Source organism: Drosophila hydei, unplaced genomic scaffold (genome assembly GCF_003285905.1).
Source record: "Drosophila hydei strain 15085-1641.00,03,60 unplaced genomic scaffold, DhydRS2 tig00000215-arrow-arrow-pilon, whole genome shotgun sequence".
NCBI lineage: Eukaryota > Metazoa > Arthropoda > Insecta > Diptera > Drosophilidae > Drosophila > Drosophila hydei.
Window position 1 is genome coordinate 1,009,562 of NW_022045687.1, and position 22,800 is coordinate 1,032,361.

The 22,800-nt window shown below is 37.0% G+C and overlaps 1 protein-coding gene across 1 annotated transcript in view; it reads left to right on the top strand.

The window, feature by feature from the left end:
- The window catches only part of LOC111595959 (neuronal acetylcholine receptor subunit alpha-7), a 120,839-nt gene that overhangs the window by 92,279 nt on the left and 5,760 nt on the right, over positions 1-22,800 (top strand). Inside the window, exons 6-8 of the mRNA XM_030223480.1 lie at positions 12,318-12,393; positions 12,710-12,904; positions 15,642-15,728. Of these exons, the coding sequence (XP_030079340.1) occupies positions 12,318-12,393; positions 12,710-12,904; positions 15,642-15,728 (358 nt within the window). The remainder of the gene's footprint in view (positions 1-12,317; positions 12,394-12,709; positions 12,905-15,641; positions 15,729-22,800) is intronic.

The window sequence follows — 22,800 nt, forward strand, 5'->3', positions numbered from 1 at the left end:
GAGAAAATCGAAGAACGAGAGATAGAAAAGAAAAGTGGGAGCGAGAGAGAGAAAGAGAAAAAATGAGGGCTAAAAAGAGAGTGAATGGGTCAGAGATAAAGAGAAACGGAGAGACACAGAGAGAACGAGAGAAAGAGTAAGAGGGAGAGAGAGAGAGAAAGGAAGGGGAAGAGGCAAAGAGAGAGATAGAGAGAGACATAGCGACAGAGAGATAAAGATGGAAAGGAGAGAAAGAAAAATATAAGAAAAGAAAGAGAGGGAGATAGAGAGAGAGAGAAAAAGAGTGAGGAAAAGTGAGTGAATGGGCCAAAGATAAAGAGAGATGGAGAGAGACAGAGAGAGAGAGAGGAAGAGGAAGAGAGAGAGAGAGAGAGAGAGAGAGGAAGAGGGAAAGAGAGATGGAAATAGAAAAGGACATAACGACAGAGAGATACAGATGGAAAGAAGGGGAAGAAAAGTACAAGAAAAGCAAGAGAGGGAGAGAGAGAGGGTACACAGAGAGGGAGACAAAGAGAGAGAAGAAACGAGAGGGACACAGTGTTGAGACTACTAAAGATCGGAACTACTCTCGATAGCTACATCTTATTAGTTGTTTAAGTTATCGATAACATGAAGCTGTGCAGATCAAGAGCTATCTCAAGAGAAGTTTCGAGCTGCATTTGAGCGAACGTCGCATCGTTTATTTGTTGTATAAATAAAAAATAATTTAATATAAATATTATAATTCCAAAACACACACACACGCACACACACACGCACGCAGACGCGCATAAATTGTTTACGATTGGCTCTGCTGTGAAAGTGAGTGGACTAATTAAATTGAGCTGGTTAAACATGCAAAAGTCAATATTTTGTTTGCACATCAATAAATGCAACATGCAAACAAAATGCAATTGTATTATTGTAAGTGCAATTGGAAATGCGATTCAAATTCCGTTTGCCAGAGCCATTGCCAGAGCCATTGCGACTCCTGTTCCAGTTCCATTCCCATTCGCTCTGTCAATTCAAAAATGCTTGAAAACAATGCCAGAGCCATGCGGGCCAACCAAATGGCAACCGAAATGTTGACATGCCAAATGTGTCATAAACAACTTTGTGTGCTTACACACACACACACACACACGCACACACAGCAGCACTTGCTCAGCTAGTTTTAGCAATTTCATTTCAAGTTTTACTTTGAGCCCTGCGTATCGTATTTCTGTCCAAGACAATTCCTAAGTCATTTCATAGACAAACTGTCGATTTAAGCAGCGCAAAAAGAATTTCGAAAAGTCCATTCAGCACAGCGGCAGCTAGTTGCAGTATATATATATACACACACATATATTTATATATATATATCAGCCGATATTACAATTGACCATCTGTTCTAGCACTTTTTGAGACAGCTCCACAGTGGACAACGAAGTTTCGTTCGCTACAGTTTATGTTGTTTATCTGCAATCCCAAGTCGATGCATTGCTAAGGATAGCTAAAAGTTGAGCAAGTTTTAGTTCTCATTAGTAAATTTAAATTTTCTATGCAACATAGCGAAGGACAGCAGCAGAAGGACGTAGAGTAAAAATTAAAAAAAAATAATAATTGTTGACTTAAGCTGAGAATATATATAAAATAAAATAAATAAATATATATATATATATATAAATAAAAATATATAAAAAAAAAAAATATATATATATATAAATATATATATAAATAAAAATATACATATAAAATATAAAATAAAATATGAAATAAAATAAATATATATATATATATTTATAAATAAAAATATATATAAAAAAAAACAATTTGTTGACATTAGCTGAGAATATGTATATATATATATATATATATATATATATATATATATATATATATATATATATATATATATATATATATATATCTAAAAAATAAAAATATATATATATATAAATAAAAATAAATTATATATATATAAAATAAATTTGTTGACATTAGCTGAGATTATTTAAAACTTCTTTTATGAAAATATATTTGCTTTCCTTCAAATTAATACACTTCAGAGGTTAGACCAATTAAGGCCACTTTTTAGCCAAGCATTTCCGCTCCTGCTCATGTGCCTTTTCAGTTAAGGGGAGAAGAAGCAGTCACAGGACGATCACATCTGGGATATCTGGGACTACATCAGTAGTGCCTCTAGGACAATTCCTTTCGAAATAGACAAGAGATTCAGCCCAAGAAGCTATCAAGACTTAGCTGAGCTTTCAAGATGGCTTAAATGAGACGCTAACAAAACGACATTATCGAAAATCTAAAATCGAAATTCGAACATATTTCAACAAGCCTCGCCCACCGACAGAGCTGGATCGACACGGCAGATCAGCCAATGACCGGACTACACTGTGCAGTGCCAACTCCCCAAAACCCAGCAAAAGCTCTCTCATTGTGCATAGTTCCAAAAGCGGGCCTTAGTTTCGGTTGCCAGCCGCAGTGACGAGCGTTGAGTGAGAGTAGTTATAATTTTGTAGCATTCTTTTGCCCACAACTTTTTGCTGTCACTTTTGCATGGCTTGTGCTTGTGCTAGTGCTTGTGCTAGTGCTTGGGCTTGTGCTTGGGCTTGTGCTTGTGCTTGTGCTGCTGTTCTCTTATTCAAGCGCACTTGAACAAATAAGCACTCTTGGCCATACTCACTTAGCCACTTATTTACAGCTGTTGCCATTGTTGTTAGCATTGTTGATGCCGCTCTTCTTCTTCTGCTTCTCGTTGTTGTTGTCGCAACTGTCACACCCACTCACGAGCATTATGTGTGCCCTATTAGTGTAACATAATGCGGCGACAATGGCTGTGGACGTCATTTTGGTTAAGTACTTTTGCCAGTTCACATGCTTCCCCAATTACACATCCGCAATTCAAATATACGTCTATGTATGAGTGTGTGCATTGTACATACATCACAATTGAACAATTAATACGAAACATTAGGTACGTACTTTTTTTCTATACATGACTTGCCACGGCTCTTTGTTCTGTTCCGATAATGCTCGAAGACAAAAGGTAGACGAAGGGCTCGAGTTCAATTACATTCGGCTCGATTGCCATGAGAACAAAGAGCAAAATTTCTTGCTTGAAAAATGCGCTTTGGAGTATTTTACTTAAATATTTGATTCCAGTCAATGTTAACGATGTCATATCATAGAAATCTCAAGACGCATGACTTTGATTCAAATTTACTTAAGGCACTCTGCCACTCTCCCTGTCTCTCTGTCTTGCTTTATATATAGAGCAGCAAGATTTGTCAGCTCTTAAATTGTGAAATGCTGCTTTATGTGAAATCTAGACTTGAGTAAACAAAACTTGAGTTGCGACTCGCATTGCAATTGCTTAAACTTGAGCACGAACTGATGATGCCTTTGTTGTTGTCCATTGAATGAGATGTGGGATGCTGCTGCTGCTGCTGCTGCAAATTGTAGTTTTTGGTACTTAAGAAATTTGTAGTGAAAACAATTTTGATGTCTTCCCAAAATTATAAAAGCTGCAAAGCTTCTTACCAACTGGAATGCGCTCGTTTCGCAGCTTCAAGTGCTGCAAATGCTGCAAAACTTTGCTCGACCAATTTAAGTTACCCAATTACGAGTCGGGTGAAGAAAAGTGTATGCAAATATCAAATAAACCTAGAAATAACAACAATAACAGCAAAATCAACAAACGTTGCTAAATAAATAGAGCATAGCCGAGGCAGTCAACAAATTCAGCCACTCGAGCCCGGCCCTGGCCCGGCCAAAATGTTGTCAACTCGCACAATAATAGCAATAATGGCAATGGCCAACTAGCCTACACCCTTTAACCTGAGACAAATTATTGAAAATTTGCTTATTTGTTGACTAGATTTCAAGTGGCGGACGGAGTGGAATGTGAAAGCGTTGTCAAGTGCTGGGTCTGCCAAGTTTGTATTTTATGTGGAACTTGCCCAGCGACAACCGAAGCGTGTGCCACAAGATAAATATGCGACAAGTTGGGCCTCTCCAGTGGCACGGCAACAGCAGCAGCAGCAGCAACGACCTTGAGTGGTCGTCCACCAGGGCCCACGGCTGTCCAGTGCAATGTGCAAGTAGTGTCGTCAAAAATGTGTACTTGCCTTGCAACTTGGATAAGTGCTGCGAGTTGTAGTTGGGCGCGTTCTTGGTGTCCGCTTGCTTTTTGGAATTGCAAATGCATTATGTGGCCCCGGGCCAGGGCGTATGCCACAAAAGTCTTTTGGCCAAATTTAATTGTTCCAAATGCTTCGCATTTCCACAGCACAGCTGCGACCAGTTTTTGCCTAACCCTCGCCCACTCTCACTCTCCCTCTCCCTCTCTCTCTCTCTCTCTGTGTATGTTTGTGTGCTGGCCCGCAACGCTGCAATACCAATCTAAGACTTCTTTCAACTCTTATTTACATAAATTAATTATTTTGCCGCTGACGGCAAGTTTCGGCATTGGGCCCAGGCTGCCTCTCAGAATGTGTCCTTGCTACAAAATTCCCATTTACACTGGTTCCAATTGCCAAGTGCGCGAGAACATGAACTAGTTCTACGTCATTAAATAGCTAGCAGCAATAATTTAACTGTTTGCCATGAATCTGAGCAGTTTAATATCTGATAACATTAATAACTTCAAACGCTTGATTGAGCTGTTAAGGCTGACCTTGCAAGAGTGATACGATTTTCGATAGGCATATTGCAGCAGCTGCTTAAGTTATCGATAACATTTAACTGTTGAAACATTTCGTAAGGCCTGCCATGTGATTATTGTTTCTCTAATGCTGTCTAAATGCATAAAAATAATTAAAATCGCTTATACAAATGTTAAATATATTTCAACTACATTATAGCAGTCGAGTGTTCTTTATGTCTGCAATAATTTTATAATTACATTTTAATCCAAATAACACATAAGGCATAGTTATAGCATTAAAATACATTTAGAAATGTTATTATAGCTAAAAGCATTTTTGTTTTACTAATTTCATTTTCTATTGGCCTTAGCTGCTCATCCAGCTTTCGTGCTCTATCCTGGTTTTTGCTGCTGTCTTTGGTGCTTTCTATATGCTAATTTGAATGTATATATAAAATGTTTTTTTTTTATACATAATGGCATAAAAATAGCCTTAAAACAATGGCAAAGATAATGACATATCTGATCAGGTTTTTGTTTTATTGCAATTTCATTTTCTATTGCTCTTAGCTGGTCACCCAGCATTCGTGCCTTATCCTTGCTGACTTCTGTCCTATTTATACCTTTTGCTTATTAAAATATTTTAATTTTATGCTAATGCTAATGGAAATAAAGTTATTGATTTCTCTATTTAAATCTGCTTTTGTTATGTTTTTTTTTTAGATTTGCAAAATTTAAAAATATTTCAGTTTGCCGTCGAGTCTGGCCCTCAGCACAGCTGAGTGTGAAGTTCAGGGCATTTCTTTGTGCTGCAGCTGCAACTTTTGTCAATTGACGTTAGCCTAACTATCTTTAAGCATTAACTAAGAAGCGCTTTTGTTATGCACCCGTTAGATTTAACTCCATTATAACAGCTTCTATTGCCATCTATTGTTAGCTCTTCCATGGCCGCCTGCTTGGATTTGGTAGCATCATAGTCACTATTTAAGCTTTTTTTCCGGTCACAGCTATTGTCTCTATAGGTATTATGAGTGCCACGCCCAGTTGCCTTAGTTCTGCCGCTGCTGCTGCTGCTGCTGTGCCAGCAGTGTAAACATCTAGAGCTTGCTGCTGGGCTCAAGCAATTGCAATTAATTCAATGTCAGTTCAACTGTAGCTGAGACAAAGGCTAAGCTACGAATGTGGGCCATGCCACCATGCCACCATGCCCCACCCCAGTGGGCCAGATGGCAAGTAGTTTGGCAAGGCGGCGTCATTCGAAATCGCTAAAACTTTTTGACAATGGCCCCGACAGCGTCGCAGTCGTAAGTGCTTATCTGTGCAGCACAAAGTCGGTGCCTCAATCCATTTGCCGCTTGCCCCAAATGCTTTGGCCCAACCCCCCCGTCCCAGCATCTGCCCACCCACGGCAAACTTCACTAAAGTCGATTTCGATGCCGTTGCCTCTTCAGCGATTAATTCCGCCTGCCAGCAGCAAAACGTTGACGCTAGACAATCATGAACATGATGAAGATGCTGCAAATTATGATGACGACGCTCATCATGACGTTGCTGCTGATGATGACGTTGACGCTATTGTTAACGCGCTTGCCAAAGGCTAGTTGACTGCTTGCATTCCGTCAACTAGAGCAGCGTGACAAGAATAAGTCAATTTTTATGCCACAAATTACATATGGCAATATTTGTGGAAGACATTGAAAACTGATATCAAATTGAGCAAACTGGACCGAAGGAAGCTTCAAAACTTACTTTATTTCAATATCTTCTATTGAGACAGTTGGCGATTAAGGAAGTATTAATGTTTCTAGGTCAACAGCGTTTGTTGTTGTTGTTTTGAACCTACAAGCGTAGCTATTTAAGTATTCTAATAGCAGAAGCGAATTAGGAACACTTGACAAACTGTAATATCACTTTGACTTAACTGTTATACATTCCATGCCCCACCTTAAGCTTACTCGCTTGCTCTCTCTTTCTGTCTAAGACTTAGCTATTCAACACTTTCTCGAACACTTTGACTTAACTGTTATACATTCGCTTCCACACTCTGACTTAACTGTTATACATTCTCTCGTTTGCTTTGACTTAGCTGTTATACATGCGCTCTTCACACTTTGACTTAACTTTTATACATTCACTCTCTTCCATTGACTTAACTGTTATACATTCAGTCGCTCAATTTGATTTAACTGTTATACAGGATTTATTGTATGCACTGCCAGAAGGCATTGCAATTGCAAATTTCTCTACCTCTTCTCAACTCTTTCAAGATACGATAAAAATATATTTTAGTGCGTTTTTTACCGAGCTTAAAATGAATTTAAATTTATCGTACTACAGACGCCTTTTAATGTCTGTTTTAAGGTCTGTTTTTTAGCAGTGCACATTTAACTAGATTGCGTTTATTTCACATACGATTATTATGATTGAGGTGCGTGCGATTAGTGGGCTTTCATTGCTTGGCTCAACTTGGCTTAATGGCACCCAGAAGGCCAATATGCGTTAACAACAATGCGCAGCTTTAATTAGTGTTTAAAGCTAATTATATATGCTCGTAATGTGAGCAGTTGTTTTGGGGCCATTTGGCATTGGCCATAAAATGACGTCGACGCTGTCAAAGGCAGAAAAACGAATGCGAAATACGAAATACGAAATGCGAAATGCGAAATGCGAATTACGAGGAAATAGGAAAACTTTAAAACTGCGCACGGCTACGCTGCGGCAGCAGCTGGTTTACAGTACCCTTTAGCCATTTCCCCTTTAGCCCTATACCTAAGCCAACACCTTGTTCCAGCATGGTGGGGTCTCAGAAAAATACCAAAAAATAAGTAAACGCAGCTTAGCAAATTGTGCGCTGCCAACGACTTGAGTTTTATTTTTATGTTGATGCAAAAACTTTACGTGCTCAAGTTTATTGAGTGGCTGCTGTATATGAAATTTAGTTGGCTGTGCGTGCGTATCTGTAGTGTGTGTGTGCGTGTGTGTGTGTGCCACGTAAATGGGTACAAAAGGGCTAAGCTTGGGTCCATGCTGAGCTAATCAGCAACTGTCTGCAACGACAACGTCGAGTTTGAATGTTAAATAGAAAACAGGATTTGCCCCGGAGGCAACGGGATTTCATCATCAGCTCAAACCTATAGATGGGTCGCATACGATATCCTTTAGATCTTTGCATGAGCAAGTCATCTTTCATGTCAAAGAGTTTTCAGAAGCCAAGGCAAGGGTTGACTAAAAACGCACCCACGTCACACCAATAGTAGGCAAAGCTAAGGCCATGCCCAAATTATATTTAAACTTTAATATTTAAGCTTTAATCATTTTTAATTTTTACTTTGTTTTTCTTTTTATTCTTGGCGAATTGCATCCGTTGCAATGTTCGTCATCAGATCACTTGGGCTGTCCTTACTTTGCATATTCAGTTTATGGTGAAAAGTCGTAAAATCGTAATACCAGATGGCAGCCAAAGTAAAAGTCTTGACTGCGGGCGATTCAATTTTTAATGAAGCCAACGCAGCGAGCACCAGCCACGCCCTTGCGGCCATAAAATGAAATGGAAAATTGCCGCCAAGGGGCTAACAGCTGGCAAAAGAAAGACCAAAAATGTTGCATCACACTTTAACGAACCTAGCAGCAGGCATTAGGCAAAACTAAAACCAAAGTGGGCCAAAAGCCGCACGCATGTACCGCACTGCAATACCTTCAACTGGCAACTGTTTCAACACCAAGATCCGAAGCTAAGAAACTAAGTGCCAACACTGGCTGCCAAATTTAACTTCTCTTTTAACTTCGTGCTGTCAATGGCTAACCTCACGAATTCACACATTTAAACATTTAGATCGTTTTCAAGTCATACATCAAGTTTATGTCCTTTATGTCGACCTCTCACATGACATTGTCATTGTCATTGTCATTGTCATTGTCATTGTCATTGTCATTGTCATTGTCATTGTCATTGTCATTGTCATTGTCATTGTCATTGTCATTGTCATTGTCATTGTCATTGTCATTGTCATTGTCATTGTCATTGTCATTGTCATTTTCATTGTCATTGTCATTGTCATTGTCATGGTCATTGTCATTGTCATTGTCATTGTCATTGTCATTGTCATTGTCATTGTCATTGTCATTGTCATTGTCATTGTCATTGTCATTGTCATTGTCATTGTCATTGTCATTGTCATTGTCATTGTCATTGTCATTGTCATTGTCATTGTCATTGTCATTGTCATTGTCATTGTCATTGTCATTGTCATTGTCATTGTCATTGTCATTGTCATTGTCATTGTCATTGTCATTGTCATTGTCATTGTCATTGTCATTGTCATTGTCATTGTCATTGTCATTGTCATTGTCATTGTCATTGTCATTGTCATTGTCATTGTCATTGTCATTGTCATTGTCATTGTCATTGTCATTGTCATTGTCATTGTCATTGTCATTGTCATTGTCATTGTCATTGTCATTGTCATTGTCATTGTCATTGTCATTGTCATTGTCATTGTCATTGTCATTGTCATTGTCATTGTCATTGTCATTGTCATTGTCATTGTCATTGTCATTGTCATTGTCATTGTCATTGTCATTGTCATTGTCATTGTCATTGTCATTGTCATTGTCATTGTCATTGTCATTGTCATTGTCATTGTCATTGTCATTGTCATTGTCATTGTCATTGTCATTGTCATTGTCATTGTCATTGTCATTGTCATTGTCATTGTCATTGTCATTGTCATTGTCATTGTCATTGTCATTGTCATTGTCATTGTCATTGTCATTGTCATTGTCATTGTCATTGTCATTGTCATTGTCATTGTCATTGTCATTGTCATTGTCATTGTCATTGTCATTGTCATTGTCATTGTCATTGTCATTGTCATTGTCATTGTCATTGTCATTGTCATTGTCATTGTCATTGTCATTGTCATTGTCATTGTCATTGTCATTGTCATTGTCATTGTCATTGTCATTGTCATTGTCATTGTCATTGTCATTGTCATTGTCATTGCATTGTCATTGTCATTGTCATTGTCATTGTCATTGTCATTGTCATTGTCATTGTCATTGTCATTGTCATTGTCATTGTCATTGTCATTGTCATTGTCATTGTCATTGTCATTGTCATTGTCATTGTCATTGTCATTGTCATTGTCATTGTCATTGTCATTGTCATTGTCATTGTCATTGTCATTGTCATTGTCATTGTCATTGTCATTGTCATTGTCATTGTCATTGTCATTGTCATTGTCATTGTCATTGTCATTGTCATTGTCATTGTCATTGTCATTGTCATTGTCATTGTCACCATTTCCATTACCACTCTCATCTTGATCGTTGGTTACAGACTTCATATGTTTTATGTCAGGATTTGGCTAAATTGAATCAGACCACATTTCAAATTCGCAAGATGTTTGCCAATTAATAAATACATCAGGCACAGACATACAGTTATGTGTGTGCTCTATAGCAATATATAAGAGGCTTAAATACTTTTAATTAGAGCTCGTTCAATTTGGAAGTTTCTGCCGTATTTGGCCCACGTTTTTGCGAGAACTCAAAAAACAAATATTAAATAACTGAATGGATTCGAGCACGTGTATAGACAACCGACAAGACACCAATCCACACACGCACGCACAGAGCTACAATTAAGTTTCCATATTTTTGTTCTCTTATCAGCGTGTGTGTGTGTGTGTCGTACGTGCGCATCTATAGCTGTGTGCGTTTAAGTGTTTGCCTACAACTACATTAACACTTTTTGGCTTTGACTTGATTTGCACAAAGCAGATGAGATGCTGCTGTTTGTCTAGCGCCCTCTTTTGTTTGGAACATTTAAATGAGAAAACTTTTATCTAGCTTCCCTTTTCCTTCCCGCACCCTTACATTCGAATACCTATCACTCCTACCCCAACACACATTTATATATATGTATGTATAGAGAGAGAGAGAGAGAGACTCTTTTACCCATAACATCTAAGAGTGAACTTAACAGTCAAATGACGCACGTTGGTCCAGGCACATCACAAAATACTTGTATTTACCCAAAAAAAAAGTCAAGTAAAAGCGATTTTTGTTTTTGTTGTTTGTTTGCTTTTCTGAACTGTACAAGTTACACACTCACACACACACACACACGCACACACGGGCAAGTTATATGACTTTTTATTGACAAAATGACAGCATTATGTGGCTAGCATTCACATAATGATACTATACTACGATTAAAGGACACTGCATATTTTGCTATACCCTGTAAAACATAAAAATCTTAGTCTATTAGTCCGGTTATAATACAATTATTATACATTATAATTGAAGTTCAGAGATCCATTAAAATGAAAAATTCAATTACAAATTTGAGCTGGACTTTGCAGTGAAGCTCATCAGCTCTGACTCTAACAAATAAATTATTAATCTGACAGATTAGATTTTCTTTCTTTTCTTTACTCAATGAGCATGAGTTCATTATCATGTTGCACTTGTATGCTTATCTTTATTATAAGCGTTCTATGGGTTATTTGTAAGCCAGGTACATTCATTGTTTGGATTTTTGCTTTCATATGATTTCAATCTTATGATTTCTAGACTTAAACAAACCGCAAATCATTGTGCAAATGAAGAGCTTTGTTAAAAGCATTAACTACAGATGTGTATATAAATATAAAAATATGGCATACCTTAGCTGAAGCCTACCTGCAATGAAAGATGAAGGAAAAGTATTCATTGTATGCCCTGAACCTATTGGAAATGTGCAGATTCGCTGTACTTAATATAGGGATTCTATGTATTTGCTGCTTTGGATTCCTTGTACTAATTCCTGCTAGATAAAAAAGTTAGTTAGTCAACAATTGAGTTCGCTATAGGAAAATCTGTCAACTCATCTCAAGCGCAGCCCAAGCTAAGTTCAAGCTCAGCTCCAGCTCAGTTACTCCGTAAGCAGAGCGCATGTGTGTGTGTATGTGTTACCGCTTATGCATGTATAAGAGAGGGCTAGAATGAATAGAGTATCAGCTCAGCGTGGAGTCAGGGTGTATCTAAGTCGGTCACTCTCGCCTAGCACACTCTTACTTTTGCTGCTCTCCTCTACTTTTTGCTTTGGCTCACTTTAGGTCGAGTTACATAGTTGAATGTAAGCAAGAGTAAAGTTGCTGTCATCGGCAGCACATAAAAAACTTTAAGCAACAAAATCGCATAAACTGTTGTTAAGTGAAAGTGCGATAAATCAATTTGTAATTGGGGCAAGTTTTGCCTGTTTGGCCTGCTTGGCCCCCGCTTGGCACCCGCTTGGCACCCGCTTGTCTATGCGCCAGGATAACATACAGCCCGGCGACTTAACCCAAGTATGTTATGTGTATATGTTGGCCAATACATATGTGATTTTGTCGAGGGTTTTGGCGAGCTTTGCCAACATCTATGGACAATCGGACAAGTTTGAGGAGACTGCGTGTTGTTATGGTGATAAAATTACATTTTGCAGCCTTTCATTTTTGTTTTATTTCTTTTCGGTCAACAGCTTAAGCTTGTCTCTGCTGGACTTCGACACAAATCCCTCTCAAAACACAAGCAAAACATCTTGAATATATATATATATATACATATATATTTATATATGTGTGGCATAAGTGTAGAAGCATTAAGGATTAAGCATTTATTATACACACAGAGATCTTAAGAGCTTGTTTTTGCTTGCTTTTACTTACAGCTGGATTTGCAATTACAAGACGAAGCTGGCGGCGATATTTCTAGTTTCATAACCAACGGCGAATGGGACTTGTTAGGTGAGCTTAATTTGGAAAAAACCATTGCGATTCAATTCTATTAAGTATATCTAACAAGCCCACACACACAACTAAAGCCTGAATAAATAAGTAAATTGTAAAAACAGCAAAAAAACAAAGAGAAAAAAAAACAAATTTAGCATAAATAATTTCTTAACTAATTTACTAATTAATGACTATCAATAATTCTCATTCTCTCTTCTGCATATGCTCATCTCATTTGCACCAACAATCAACAACAACAACAACTTTAACAACTCCAACAACTACAACCACATCAAAATTAAAAAAAAAAAACTAAAACCCAAACGATCAGGTGTGCCCGGTAAACGTAATGAAATCTACTATAATTGCTGCCCAGAACCTTATATTGACATAACATTCGCCATTTTGATACGACGCAAAACTTTATACTATTTTTTCAATTTGATTGTGCCGTGCGTGTTGATCGCATCGATGGCACTGCTAGGGTTTACACTGCCACCAGATTCTGGTGAGAAGCTATCGCTTGGTAAGTGTCCGTTCATCACCTAACAACAAATAAAAACACCAATCCAAACCAAACAAACAAACAAACAACAAAACTCAACGCAACTGATATTTCCCTCAACTAAATCGTACTCTTTAGCACATGTTCCAAAAGTGTTTCGATCTTTAATTGTTGACAAGTTTTCTGTAGGATTTCTATGCATGCTCTCTAAATCAAATGTAAAAACACACACACACACATATATGTATATTTATATATATATATATATATATTTATATTTATATATTTATTGTGAAACGGAAGCCCATTCGCTATAAGAGGCTGCCAGCAGTAGGACACAAGTTGACTGCCAACACACATACACACATTACGTATACGCCGCGTAGAGCCTTGACTAACTATGCAAATGCAATGCAATCCAATGGCCCACGGCAATGGCAACAACTCTGCCAGCAAACAAACAAAGCGCACGAGTGTTGCAAGTGCAAAAAAAAAAAAAAAAAAAAAAAAAAAAAAACAAAAAAAAACGCAGCCGTCACCATCATTTGTAATCAAAGTCAACGCTGGCAAAAGTGAAAAATATGGCACAACTGCTGGCCCACCTTTCAGCTGGAGAATAGGACGCAAATGCAGGACGACAGCCGACGACAGACGACGAACGACGGACAGCAAATGAGCACAGAGCCTTGAACCCTTGAACCTCGCTCGGCAGCCTCTCCTAGTTAACCATGTCAAGCAACGCAACTCAAATACAAATATTTACAATCAACTCACATATATATATATATAACTTTATAGATATATATATATATAGTTTTGCTGCTGCCTAATGCATTCAGCCTGTGCCTTTGTGCCATTGATAATACCACAAAGAGAAAGCTCTTTGGGCTTGATTTATGCATTTGATCTGTGCTCAATAAAAATGCAGCTAAGAGTCTGACAGGGACCAAGGCCATGTTTCAGTCTGAGCTTGATCAATGGCACTGAAGTCATATGAAAAATTTCTTCTATTCTCAAAGCACTTGAAATCTGGTTCAACTGCTTCTTCGCCGTTAAACTGAGCATTCAAACTAACCGAACTTGTTGGCATAGTCGATGCACCTGGTGCAAGTCTAGCCATAATAAAATGTCAAGCTACACACAATAAGCAGCAACTACCAGCTGTTGAATATTTTATTAAATAAAGCAGTGTTAGCAACTCAAAGTTATATAACTCTAAAAGGAGCACACTTCATATGGCTGAAAATAAAAGTTAATCAGAAAATAGGCAAAGCTCCAACGAGCGCCAAACTGTCGGCAAGTGTGACATATACCTTGCATTAGCTTTGAAGAAAGCTCGCTTTTGCTGCAAATAGATATGACTATTATGATCTGTTGATCTATGGTCGCTCTGTTGCCAGCGCGCGCACATTTCTGACAACTGACAAGGCACACCCACGCGCACATTAAGCTGAGAAAGTTATGCGAAAATGTGGCAAAATGCTTTGCAGCTCATATCCTGAGCATGTGCCACTAACCAACAGGCAGGCACACACACGCCGACTGGCAAAGAGACAGACAGACATTGGCCATGGTTCTATGGCTATGGCTGTCGCTGGAGCTCATCACGTACTTTCAACATGCAGCATATGGTGCATGCCAAAATTTATACAATACAGCTATACAAAAATACTTATATAAGTATGCTAGATATAAATATATCGCGTTTATGAGCAAGAGCAGCAAAAGTTTTGCTTGCAGCTGCTAGAAAACAACAAAAAAGAAAAAGAAAACAAAAAAAATTGCCATATTTTAAAAATTGTTCACAGCGAACCAAGCGCCAGCGCCAGCGCCAGCCCCAGCATGGCATATGTGTGCGAGTGTGTGTGTGTAGCAAAACGCATTAGAGCTGCCAGCCATGGCTCATGCATAATAGACAAGTTTGCGTAAAACCCTGTGGCTAATTTATGTTTGCCCGACACTTTTGGCGGCTCCTGCCGCCGCCTCGCCTGCCGCCCAACCAGCTGACTTTTCACATAATTTATATAACCTCAAAAGAGCAAGAGCATAAAATATGCACAGGACACACAAAAATAAATATATAAAAATATAGAAAAAAAAAGTGGAACAACAAATCTTTGATAACGCTAAGCACTCAACTGACAAACGCCAGCTGCCCCAAAGAAAACCCCAAGCAAAACCATAAATAATGATAACTTCCATAAGGTGCCGCAGGGCAATGACAAATGTGTGTATGTGTGTGTGTCTGTGTGTGTGTGTCCTTTGTGTTTTTTTTTTTTTTGTATTGAAAACTAGTTTTGTGACGTTAGAAACAGCGAAATTGATACTTTAACTGTTGACGGACTTCCCGAGGTTCAGCGCAGAGAATACGGTAGTAGTTTTTTATTCACCAAGTGGGACAATTATATCACATATGTGTATGCATCCATGCATATATATCAACGCATCCTTGCATCAATGCAGCAACGAGCAGCAACGCAGGAGCAGCAGGCGGGATCAGCTGGAACACATTTCTAGTTTGGCAACTCTAGCGATTCAGTTTTAATCTAATGAATAATAATAATAATAATAATGCTATCTTTCTTTCTCTATCACAATTGCTCTCTCTCTCTCTTCCTCTCTTTCTCTATCTTTTCTTTCTCTTTGCGAATGCACCTCTCTATAACATACACACACACACACACACACACTCACACTCACACACACACACACACCTTGATACCTGGACGTTCAATAATTTTGTGCTGCATACTTGCAGGAGTTACTATTTTACTATCGCTCACAGTCTTCCTGAATATGGTTGCGGAAACAATGCCAGCTACATCCGATGCTGTGCCGCTGTTGGGTAAGTAGATGCAGCGCCATCTGGCGTTCGCCGCTGGCTAATTGCCATGGGAGCCCTCTCTGTCTCCCGCTCGCTCTATCGCTGACTTCAAATTAACGCACATTCAGCTCAGCTCAACAAGAACAACTACTACAACAACAACAACAACAATAACTGCTACTACTACTACTGCTATTTTAATAAGAACAACAACAACAACTAATCAGCTAAGATTTTTACCTTCCGCACAGCCTCGAAAATTGCCGCCACAGTCTTCACGTTTTTGTAAACAAATTTTCTGCATTTTTTCCATATTTCTTTTTTCACTCATTTCAACATGTTTTTATTAGTTTACGTCAAGGTTTCTTTTTATTTTCAATGGGTGCAAAAGAGGCTGCTTACAGTGTGCGCTGCCAGTATGCACACAAATAGTCGACTGGAGGCTGCCTGTTAGCTGACCTACACAGATGATCTAGCTACATATCTCTCTATATTTTTGAACAGTGTATGCTACTAGTAGTAACTCTTTTTTTAAATTTATTTTCAAGCTAAGCTCATACCATTATATGTATAATAATATAATATTTTAATAAGCGCTTCAGCATTGCTAGCAATGCTTTTTGACAGTATGATCAAATTTTGAACGACTCGCCGCAATGAGCTTTCTAAGTCTTCCTCAATATGGCGACTAAATTCTCTTGACTTCGTATCAATATACATCTAAATGGTGACTTAAGATTCCAAAAACTATACTTATGCAAAAAAAAAAGTGATTTTAAAATTTATTTCCAGTAATTTGATTACCATTTTAAATGGCAAATATTCTAGAATATTTCACATAGATTTAATATGACTAATAATCAAATGGCTAATATTGCTTAATATTTAAAAAATCAAACATAATCGATTACTTGCACAGCTGCGGAAATATAGCTATCGGAAATAGTATCACTCTTGCCTGGTCACGCGTCAAATTGCAAGCCTCGTCAGGCAGTCGGACGAGCTGTGTTGGCGAGATTAACTTTGTTCTTTAGTCACGTAGATATGGACATGCCTTATGGGCATGTCATCTTCACACTCTGCAGCTGCTGCTTAAATTGTCCTAGGCCAGATCAAATGCGAAAAGTTTCAATTAACACTCAATAAAGAGAGAGAAAAAAAAGAAAGCAGCAAACCAACAAGAATATTAAATAACATGAGCTGAGCTCCCGCTGCGTATTAATTTGTCTGGAGACAATGAAATCAAAGCTAGGCACAGATTTGCGGCGTCATTAGTTTCAAATTTTGAAGTTTTTCCAGTTCCTTTTTGATGGCCATAAACACGTACAATAAATTGCCTCGTTTCGAGTTGCATGCGGCAGCAACACGCGCACCTTCGCACCAGGGGAGAGAAGTTTTGCGCAGCGATGTTTTAGTGTCTAGTTTCTGGTATTTGTTTGCACTTTGTTTTCTTAATATTTCATTTAATGGCCGGCAAATGGAGCTGATGGCAATGGCAATGGGGACACGCGCGCTTTGGCGCTCCTTGAGGGGGCGCTGTGATTTAAACGTTTTCATAAACTTTGAAAATTTATGCGCCGCACACATCTCAAACTTATCCGAATCACGTGCATATAACTATATATATAGTATATATATATAGTACGGCACGAAATACCCAACTTCTTGTAGACACACGGCTAGTCGGAGCTGCAACGCATTAAAAAGCATTCAGCAAAGTGAAATAAATATTAAGTTAGATTTAGAGTTAACAAAGGCAGCACGTAACACAGTGCCTATTAAAAGTATCTGAACAATAGCAACACATATCATTCGAATACAATAATACCGAATTGAACTCAATGAACTAGCTCGAGTTAGTCCAAATTCGAATTGGCTGAAGAAGCGATATACAAGCTATTGCTAGTCGCAATGCAAATTTAACTCAAGTCACTATCAATTAGTTAGTCCACATCAATTAGTAGTTCTAACTGCATATACTGTGTGTTTGTGTGTATGTGTGTGGGTGCGTGAGTGTGTGTGTGTGTCTTTAGTCTATTTCAGTTATATATACTTATACACCTACCTAGCATCATATGAATATATAGTTCATTTTAGTTCACTAGAATCTAGTTCCTCCCACTCACATTTCACACTCATTTTCGACTCACTAGTTCAAGTTTGATTCGAATGAACGTCCTAAGCCTTAAAGAAAAACCTATAGATTCAACGATCAAAGATTAATGTCGAATCTTAGAAGATTCAAACTGAATCTTCGATTGCTGCATCTACAGGTTTATTTTAAGATTTTTCCCAATTTTCGAGAATCTAAAATCTTTTTACTGCAGTCTTGCCAAAATATTTAAGAAAATAAAAATAAAAAAGAATCTATTCAAGTTTCGCTTAAGTACTTCCCAAATCTATAATTCAGAGTAAAAAAACGTTCAATTCAGTTCGAGTTTCAGCTCAGGTTTGCTTAAGATTCAATTCAAAAATATTATTTTCCTAGTTCCGTTTACTCCAATATTATGTGAGATCTATCCCTAATAGAACTAAAGAGTCTTAAAAAATATCAGTTTTCAATATACATTCATGGAATAACTGTCTATGAGCCCATTATCTATATCAATTATTAGACCAGAATATGTACACTTTATGGATGTATGTATGTAAGTGTGTGTGTGTGAATGCTATGATATTGATGTTCTAGGATTATGTTTTATAAATACATATACATATGTAAGCATATATGAATATATGGATGTATGTATAAATATATATGAATGCATGAATGTATGAATGTATGAATGTATGAATGTATGAATGTATGAATGTATGAATGTATGAATGTATGAATGTATGAATGTATGAATGTATGAATGTATGAATGTATGAATGTATGAATGTATGAATGTATGAATGTATGAATGTATGAATGTATGAAATGAATGTATGAATGTATGAATGTATGAATGTATGAATGTATGAATGTATGAATGTATGAATGTATGAATGTATGAATGTATGAATGTATGAATGTATGAATGTATGAATGTATGAATGTATGAATGTATGAATGTATGAATGTATGAATGTATGAATGTATGAATGTATGAATGTATGAATGTATGAATGTATGAATGTATGAGTGTATGAATGTATGAATGTATGAATGCATGAATGTATGAATATATGAATGTATGAATGTATGAATATATGAATGTATGTATGTACACATAGATGTATGTATGTTTGTATGTATATATATATATATGTATGTATGATTGCACATTTATGACTGCATCTATGTATGTATGAACGAATTGATGTATGTATGTATGCACATGCATGCATGATGTGTCTATGTATGTACACATACATATATGTATGTACGTATGTAACTAAATCGACTATGTTGACACCATTTAGTGCTTAGAGAACTAGCAATTAGGTAGACTCACATCAACACAATTAGATTTGATGCGTATTACAACTAACTGAATTCACATATACAAACCGTCCATATCAGTGCCATGCATAGAATAAGTTTTGTGTAACAATAGAGTAAGCATTGGTTGGTTTACTTTAGTACCAATGACAGTAACCAATTGAAGCATGATAATAGCTAAAACCGAAAAACCAACAAGAAATCCATTCAAATACCAAATACTACTAATCCATAATAACAAATATTCAGTGTTCTAATTCTATCATTTGTAGCGTAAATAGTAAGGTAAGTCATGTGTAAGTCATACTAACGATTATTATTGACGAATACGGTCATTACTTACAATTTGCAAAACTTTCAATTGAATTTCGATTAACTGAAGATTTCAACATTTCAGATAAAAACCTTCATCCATTTACGCATGCCAGGCCCCCCCATATACATACCTGTATTTAGTTCACTTAACATTTAGTACAACATTGCACAGATTTTCAATAAGTATGTATGCATTACACACACACACATACACACACACACACACACACACCACAGTTGCAGACATCAAACTCATCATCTATACACACAGACGTATTAATTAAATTGAACACTTATCAAACGTAGTTGAGTATTTTTGAATATCGTATTTTGAATATCGTATTTTATATATATTTTATCGTATCGAGGACTGGTATGGCAATCAAACTCACAGCATGCACTCTGGACCTTTCGATAGACAAACTCCTGTATTTGGTAAATCGAAATCAGTTGCCAAAAAAATAAACAAAAAAAATAATTGAAAAAACAAAAAAAAGGCCAGATTCATGAGTCGGGAGTCGAGAGAGTCGTATATTAGGCAACTCTGCCAAGTTTCTGCTTCCTTAAGTATATATCTCTCTCTAAGTATATATATATATATAAATTCATATATCTCATATATATATTTATATATATGTATAACTGTATATTTTATTTACAACTTGTGTAGAGCCTTGTTTTTCGATTCTGTGATTTATATTTTGGATTCTATGCGTACAACGAGTGGCTCGCATTATTAATGCCAGTGTCAGATATATATTTTGCCAAGGACCACTACCACATAATGTAAAAGAAAAAACGTTCTTGTTGGCATGCAAGAACACAAATGCCTATAAGCTGTTGACATGAGCCCCGCCCCCGCCCCCCAACCACGTTCCGTCCTGTTCCGTGACAAGCACAAGCACACACAAACACTTACAGACACAGGCGACACACACACAAACACACACACCCACACTGAATATAAACAATTGATGAATACTATCTCATATAATTTTGTATTGCACATTCATAGACAGGCAATGCATATGAATACGAATGTGAATGAAAAATTGAATATGAATATGAATATATGAATGGAGAACATTTCTGTATTGAATGGGAACTGTGAAACGGGGGCGTAACGGCAATGTCAACCTCAAACTCAACCGCAAACTCAAACTCAATGTCAGCACAGAGGCCGCTATCAAATTGGAGCTAGAGCTAAGCGCCAGCTGGTCACACTTGCCCACAAACACACACACACACACACACACACACACACACACGTACACGCACACATACATACACACCAAATGGGAACAGCAATGTAAATATCTATTGAAACAATTTTAATGTCCGTGATAAATTTATATAAGCTAAAAACAAATTTGAAATTGATTCCAAACTAAATTCTCGTCTGTCTCTTGCTTTATTTCACTCTCTCTCTCTCTCTCACACACACGCTCTACCCCTCTCTCTTTTTCTCTCTCTCTCTCCTGTCTCTCTCTCTCTCTCTGTCTCACGCTCTGTTTTTATATATATGTATATGTATGTATATATAATTTATGCTATGTCTGTATCTGTTTTGCATGTGAAATTGCAAAATTTGAATTGTTTTTTTGGTAGGGGGAGCAAAGCGTTCTCTGATATTGTGTGGTGCAAAGGGCAACGGGATCAGTGGATCAGTGGATCAGCTATTGTAAATATGTATAGATATGTCTATGTATATATGTTCTCTCGCGCGCTTTACATACGTATGTGTACATATTTGTCTTATCAATTTTTATGCTTTTTATTCACGTATTTTGATTTTTTAACAACAAAAATTGGTTTTAGTTTCGTGAAGTAGTGTGGTAGCAACTCTCTCTCTCTCTCTTTCTCACTATCTATCTCTCTCTCTCTCTGCCTCTCTCTATCTCTTGTTGTTTATATACCCCAAAATACCTAATACAAAATTATTGCTAACTGCATATCACATGTTTTAATATATGTTTAATGGTGTTTCGCTTCTTCATACATCCACACATACACCCACACACACACACATACATCATTGTATCATACACAATTAGCTGAAAACGAAGAAGAAGAACAACAACAAACACTTGTAAATAAAACACATGAAATATATATATATTTTTTTTTGTTTGTTCCAATGGATGCCTTTAGCATACATACTTACATACATGCATATGCATATGTATGTACATATATATACATATGTCGTAGACTCGTACATGTGTAGGTACGTATGTGTGGCTTGTATGCGAACATTAAGGTAATTCCATGAATATCTAATATATGCATATGCGACTAGTTGCTGTATAAAGAAAAAAACATAAAATATATTAAAAAAAAACCAAAAAAAAACTATTTACATTCATTCATATGCTTAAAGCGCCTTTTAACCTACAATTATGTAGTGCAGTGTATGGGACCCAAACCGCAAAATAAAAAAAAAAAAAAAACAAAACAAAATAAAATATATTATGTAAAGCAAAAATCTTAATTCATATGCACAGTGAAAAGGCAAATAAATCGTTGTTTTTTTGTTTTACTTTTTTCATTAGTTTAGCCCTTAAATCATATGTAAATAGTCGATGAGAAAAAGCAAAACATTTTCTATTATTTTGATTTACTTATTTTTGGCGCTGCTCACTGTGCATAACCTAAATAAATGCTATTAAATAGTGTAAGCTAAATATGTATATGTAAATCCAAAGCAGTCAAAAAAAAATCAAAAAAATCTTATTGCAACGCACTGATCCAGACAATAACTCAACCAACCAGTTCCATTTCCTATTTAATTGCCATTTTTGTACAAAAGATACTAAAATACTAAACTACTAAAATACTAACAAGCACAAGTACAACAACAATAACCAGAATACCAAACCAAACCAAACCAAACCAAACACCTTTGCCCACGACCCACGTCTTTCATCAATTTACAGCTCAACAATAATGAGGAACCAAATCAGATCTCGATTTTTAACTAAAAATGATGATTGCGGATAATTGGTTGTGCACAAAAAGCGACAGCAAAAAAAGTACCCAAGGGCAGCGAAACTCAAAACAAAAACAACAAAAAAATACCCAAAAAAAAAGAATACTAAAATAAATACTGAGCTAGAAAACAATTGTAAGTTGAGACCCAATCAAACGCGCGGCTCGGTTCAAAAGTCACAGCTCCTTTGGTTCAAAGGAACCGACTCACTCTTGAATCGGGCCGCAAGTTTGCAGCGGCAAATGGGGAAAAGGGGGCGAAAGGGAAACATTCAGCTAATATCTAAGCAGCACAGAGCTTTTCCAATTTACTTAAACTTATCTCTTATACTCTCTCTATATATATATATATATATATCTATA